Consider the following 6,353-nt stretch of genomic DNA (forward strand, 5'->3'; position numbering starts at 1 on the left):
TACCTCAGAACAGGCAAAGGAACATCAGGATAGTACTTGCCATAGAATCATAGAAGTGTTTGGATTAGAAGGGGCTTTAAATAGCATCTAGTTACAACCTCTCTGCCATGGGCAGGGATAAGGTCCACTACATCAGGTTATTCAGAGCCCTGTCCAACCCGGGCTTGAACACTTCTAGGAATGGAACATCCAGAACTTCTCTGGGCAATCTGTTCTAGTGTCTCAGCACCCTCATACTGGAGAAATTCCTTCCTTGTATCCAGTCTAAGTCTACTCACTTTAAAATTAAAGCCATTACCCCTTGTCGTATCTCTACACACCCTTTTACTCCCTCTCCAGCTTTCTTGTACACCAGCTTCAGGTATCAAAGGCTGTTAAAAGGTCTCCCTGGAGCCTTCTCATCTCCAGGTTGAAAACCCCCAACTCTCACAGCTTGTCCTCATAGCAGAGGTGCTCCAGCCCCATAATCATCCTTGTGACCCTTCTCTGGATCTGCTCCACGGGTCCTTATGTTGGGGACATCTTCTCCCACGTGTCCGTCTTATGTTGGGGGCCCCAGGCCTGAACACAGAACTCTTGATGATCTCATGAGGGTGGAGTAGAGGGGCAGAATCTCCTCCCTCAACCTGCTGGCCATGAGTGTCTTGTTATGACTATGTCAAGACAAACTTTTACTGATGCTTTATATTCTGGAAAATCTCTTTGACTCTCTGAAATGCTCTTCTGTTCTGTTCAACAGATTGTAAAGATACTGAATCTCTACACTCCTGTGAATGAGTTTGAAGAACGTGTGACTGTAGCCTTCATACGAGATATACAGGTAAATTAAAGGCAGTGCAGGAGATCATTATGATGACATCTGTATGAAGTCATCACTAACTCAGGCATCCTGCAATAGCCACGATGTTGCTTATTGTCCTGAAGTCAATGCTCCACGTGTGCACATGCTTAGCTGCCACCTAGAGCTGCAGGGACGACCAGAGTGTTCATCACACAGACCAATACAACTTCTTAAAGAAGGACAACTCAGAAGTAAGGTTGCAGGAGTCAGTGGAACATGGTTGAGTTATTGCTGTGATAAGAGGCAAAAAGTGACCGCTAATTGAAAAAAAATTTAAACCCAAGGAGGAGGCATGAAAAGGAAACATAAATGAGTTCATCTCCCCCTAGAATGTCTCCTCAACTGAGTGACTAGGTCAAAAGTAGTCTGCTGCTATTGTGCAGTGCTGCTTTTGCTGTGCAAGGGGGTCATGTTTTTCACAAGCTTTTGTGTGGCCATGCAGAAAATGTAGCCAGGTTCTTCTGAAATGGTGTTTCCTACAGTCTGTGTAGAAGTTCCTCTAAATATGTGCTCAGAGGAAGGCTTTTGAAGTAGAAAACTAAGCAATTCTCACCATTTTCTGCAGCATCTCTAAACTCTGTACACTCTTAAACCTCAGTGATGATGAAAAAGATGGTCAAAGCTGTGACGATAATATGGTCAAACCTTTGATGATGATAGTCATGGTCAGACCTTTGGTGATGATAAGCCTGAGAAATGCAAAGAAAAGGTGACAACGAATACTAATTTTTTTTTCTCCTCACAGATGCACCTGCAAGAGCGAAATGACCCCCCACAGCTGCTGTTAGACTTCAAGCACATGTTCCCTGTTTTGTTCCCCTTCAACCCATCCTCCATAACCATGGACTCAATTCATATCCCTGCTGCTCTCAACTTGGAATTCCTCAATAAGGTCTGAAGGAAGGTATGATTAAATCCACATCTCCCACCCAGAGACCTCCAGCAAAGAGAGAAAATATTGCAGATGGAGTTTAAGGAACTCCTTAAATATGGACCAAACAGGTTTCTGGAACAACCAGTATACAGTGCTGAAAGGATGACAAACTGTACAGTCAAGAAGAAGACTACTATCTGTGTGATTTCCTGTACTGACTTTTGTATGTATAACGTACCTCAGGAAAGCACTACTGGGAATAAAAAATAAGATTAAATTAAAAAAAAAAAACAACAAACAAATTTCCACACCCCAAATCACACAAACCCCCATCACAATGAAACCAACACTTGAAACCTGAGGCCAGGCACATGCCCTAACAAGAAGCATCCAGGACAATGCACATGCTTCATTTTCACCTAAAACTTGGGGTTGTTTTTCCTGTCTTTTTTTTTTTTTTTTCTTTATTGGCATTTTGTAGCTTCTCTTTCAGCTGGTAAGGCTGCTGTGGTGGACTGTAGTAAAAAACATTAAACCTTATGGCTGAATTTATGTGTCATAAACAATCTTTTGTCCATGCTCCACTGTGCCAAAAAGGACTTTGTGTGAGTGAGAGGGTAACAAAACGTCAGCATGCTGCAGTGTTGAAGCTGGTCCTGCAACTGACTCTGAAATCACAAGGGTACCAAAAGCCTTTGGAAGATCTGAGCCTCCACTGGTGCAATTTGCAAAGGCTACACTTTGAAACAACAGCTTGTTTTCCTCCATTTTTCAATTCTAAGTGGACAAAATGGTGCAAAATTATTCTTACCCACTGTATTTAACTGAAAAATCAGCACTTTGTCCATTGCATATAAGCATGACCTAATTAAAATCAATTGCGTGAACTAACTTGAGCCTTTTCCCCTAAACTTTACTGATTCACATATATATTGGTCACAAATCACTGAAAGGTGGTTTTTGGTTTTCTATACCCCCTGAAAGAAGTTCTAGCAATGTAAGATGTTGAGAAAAACGATCCAGAGGACAAATTCCCCATTTGATTTCAATGCCAAGTGGACAAGGACTATCAAATTAAGTTGGAATCAGAAGAAAAAATGAATTATCACCAAAAATGTGCAATGCTTATTTTGTTTGTTTTGAGGAGTTTTTTGGGGATTGAAGTCTCATTACCTTAACAAGCAGGAAGTGTAGCTGCTGTTGAAGAAAACTGCTACACGGGAATGAACACCTGTAGATGAGATGCAACTGCTTATAAAATATTTTTCCATTTTGAACAAATCTGTAAACTACACCTTTGTTTATAGGAAAATGCTTGTAATAGTCACTGTAATATTCATCTGGGGATATGAAAACAAAGCAAAACTAAACGAAAATTTGTGAAATAAACACTTTTGAAGAAATTGTGACTTTGGGTCAAGAATGGGAATGTAGAAATACACCTTTTATAGACATATTCCATGTTCATTACATCCTGCATGGTGTAAACTCTAAAATATCGTTAAGTCCATGGAGCTGCTGAGGTTGGAAGAGACACCTTTGAGATCAAGTCCAACTGCTCTTCTAGAGCTTGGAATCCCACCACTGCTGCTAAGACAATGCCACAAAATCACGTCCTTCAGAACCACATCCACACCTCTTTTAAATACTTCCAGGGATGGGGACTCTATCATCTCCCTGGACAGCCCATTCCAATGCCTGATAATCCCTTCTGTTTCCTAATACCCAACCTGAATTTGTCTTGGCACAATTCAAAGCCATTTCCTCTTGTCCTGTGACTCATGTGACAAGAGACTGATCCCCACCTCAATCTAACCTCCTTTAAGGCAGTTGTAGAGGGAGATGATGTCTCCCCTCAGCTAGATGAGACTAAAGAACACCATGTCCCTCATCTGCTCCTTGCAAGACTTGTACTCCAAACTCTTCACCAGCTTTGTTGCTCTTTTCTGGACATGCTCAAGCACCAAAATGTCCTTCTTGGAGTGAGGGGCCCAAAAGTGAACCCAGTACTCAAGCCTTACCAGTATGAAGCAGAAGGGGACAATTAAATCCCTTCTCCTGATGGCCACACTACTGCTGATCCAAATAAGGATGCCCTTGGCCTTCTTTACCACTTGTTGGCTTCTACTCAGATGGCTGTTGACCAACACCCCTTCTACCAGGCTGTTTCCAGACACTCAGCCTCAAGCCTGCGAGGCTGGATGGAGTTCTTGTGACCCAAGCGCAGTGCTCGACCCTTGTCCCTTGTTAAATCTCATCCCGTTGTACTCAGCCTCTCAATCCAGCCTGTGCAGATCACTCTGCAGAGCTTTGATGCCCTCTGGCAGATCAATACACCCACCCAAGTTGGTGTCATATGCAAGCTTACAGAGGGTGCACTCAAGTCCTTCATCTAAATCACTGATAAAGAGAACTGGTCCCAGCATTGAGCCCTGGGGAACACCACCTGTGGCTGGCCACCAACTGAATTTAACTCCATTCACCGCCACTGTCTGGGCCTAGCTACGCAGCCAGTTCTTCACCCAAGATTCCATGTGCCTAGCCAAGATATGAGAGCCAGTTTCCCCAGGAGGATGCTGTGGGAAAAATATGTCAAAGGCCTCACTGAAGTCAAGGTAGATAACGTCGACAGCCTTTTCCTCATCTATCACGCAGGCTATCTTGTCACAGAAGGAGGTCCCATTAGTTAAACAAGATTGCCCTTCATAAATCCTTGTTGAATGGGCCAGATCATCTTCTTGTCCCATGCATGACATGTCACTTAAGATGATCTGCTCTATGTCTTTCCCTGGCACTGAGGCCAAGCTAACAGGCCCGCAGTTTCCTGGATCCTCTTTTGAGCAATTTTTGCAGATGGACATCACATTTGATAACACCAGGACCTCACAGTTAGCTAGAACTGCTGTAAAAATGACGAAGAGTGGCTTCGTGAGCTCTGCTGCCAGCTTGTTTAGCACACAGGTGGATCACAAACATTTGCCTGGCACTGGCCAGGGGGACACATGTCATGGGGGGCCAGTGAGGAACTGAAGATACCAAGGAGACACCAAGACAGAGACAAGACAGCAGTGGGGGCTGGCCTGTGGGGGCTGGCCCGTAGGGGCTGGTTAAGGTCTCCCCTTGCCTAGAGCAACGGTTTCTTATCCCTTCCCACAGAATCCCAGCATGGTAGGGGTTGGAAGGGACCTCTGGAGATCATCCAGTCCAAACCCCCTGTGCTAAAGCAGGGGCACCCACAGCAGCTTGCCCAGCATCACAGCGTCCAGGTCGGGGTTGGAATCTCTGCTGAGAAGGAGACTCCATGACCTCTGTGGGCAGCCTGCTTCAGGACCCTGACAGCAAAGAAGTTTTTCCTTAAGTTCCCAATGGAAATCCAAGTCTTGTGCCTGACTCTGGGCCACAGTGTGGATGCTGGCATAGAAACTCAGAGGGAGCTTGTGCTGGTTGACTCTGCAAGTCCATCAGCAAAGCAACCAAGAGCTCACCTGGCCACGGTGAGCCTGTTCAAGTATTGCTCACTGTAAACATCAGGAGGGGTTGGGTTTTATTGCATGAAATCAGGGGTGGCTGCCCATCCACTCCCATAGACTTGTATGAATGTCAATGGTGTAGCCCACCACAAATTATTTCTCTTTGAAGCATGGGGTCCTTATTCTCTTCCCCTTCTCTGTCTTCCAGCTCAGGAAACTCAGTATTGATACTTACCTCTTGATGTTGGTAATGGCTCTATATGAAAATTGTTGCCCAAATACCTCAGAACTTTTCAGATTTCTCAAAACTTTTACTAAAGACTTTGACAGGTTTGTACATTACATCTTCATTTCAGAGGTGCCGGAATACTGCAAGCTAACTAGAAACCAACTGAGTGTGGAATCCTAGGGCCTTGAAAACAGATGAATAGAGAAGAAAGGATCCAGTGCCAGCCCCCATGTATGTGCTTAAATGAGAGAAATCAATAGCAGAGAGAAAATACAATGAAATAGTGGAAATAGAGTAGGAGAAAATACTGTAAAATACTCTTTTTTTAGGCAAAGTTGTCTTGTCATTGTACGCTTTTTGATCTCTAGATTCATTAAACCAGTGGAATCATAGAATGGTCTGGGTTGAAAGGGACCTCTGAAGGACATCCAGTCCAATCCTCCCTGCAGTACGCAAGGACATCCTCAACTAGATCAGGTTGCACAGAGCCTTGTAGAGCCTTACCTCAAATATCTCCAGGGATGGGGTCTCAACCACCTCCCTGAGCAACCTGTTCCAGGATTCCACTACTGTTGTGGTAAAGAACCTGCTCCTAACATCCAGTCTGAATCTGCTCTTTTCTCACTTCAAATCATTGACCCTCATCCTGTCACTGCAGGCCTTTGTAAACACTCTCATCCTTCCTGTAGCCCCCTTCAGGTACTGGGAAGGTCATTACTGGGTCTCACCAGAGCCTCCTCCTGCAGGCCAGACAACCCCATCTCCCTCAGCCTGTCTTCATAGCAGAGGAGTTACAATGCACAACTTGAGGCCATTTCCTCTTGTCCTATCACTTGTTTCATGAGAGAAGAGGCCAACCCCACCTGGATCCAAACTCCTTTCAGGGAGCTGGAGAGAGCCAAGTCTCCCCTCGGCCTTGTTTTCTGCAGGCTAAGTAAG

At 44.6% G+C, this 6,353-nt stretch overlaps 1 protein-coding gene across 1 annotated transcript in view; it reads left to right on the plus strand.

Annotated features, from left to right (window-relative positions):
- The window catches only part of MYO5B (myosin VB), a 208,613-nt gene extending 205,495 nt beyond the window's left edge, over positions 1-3,118 (plus strand). Inside the window, exons 39-40 of the mRNA XM_064176833.1 lie at positions 740-820; positions 1,587-3,118. Coding sequence (XP_064032903.1) covers positions 740-820; positions 1,587-1,739 — 234 coding nt within the window. The 3' untranslated portion in view covers positions 1,740-3,118. The remainder of the gene's footprint in view (positions 1-739; positions 821-1,586) is intronic.
- Positions 3,119-6,353: the final 3,235 nt, after the last annotated feature.

The sequence above is a fragment of the Pogoniulus pusillus genome, chromosome Z, assembly GCF_015220805.1.
Source record: "Pogoniulus pusillus isolate bPogPus1 chromosome Z, bPogPus1.pri, whole genome shotgun sequence".
Taxonomy (NCBI): Eukaryota; Metazoa; Chordata; class Aves; order Piciformes; family Lybiidae; genus Pogoniulus; species Pogoniulus pusillus.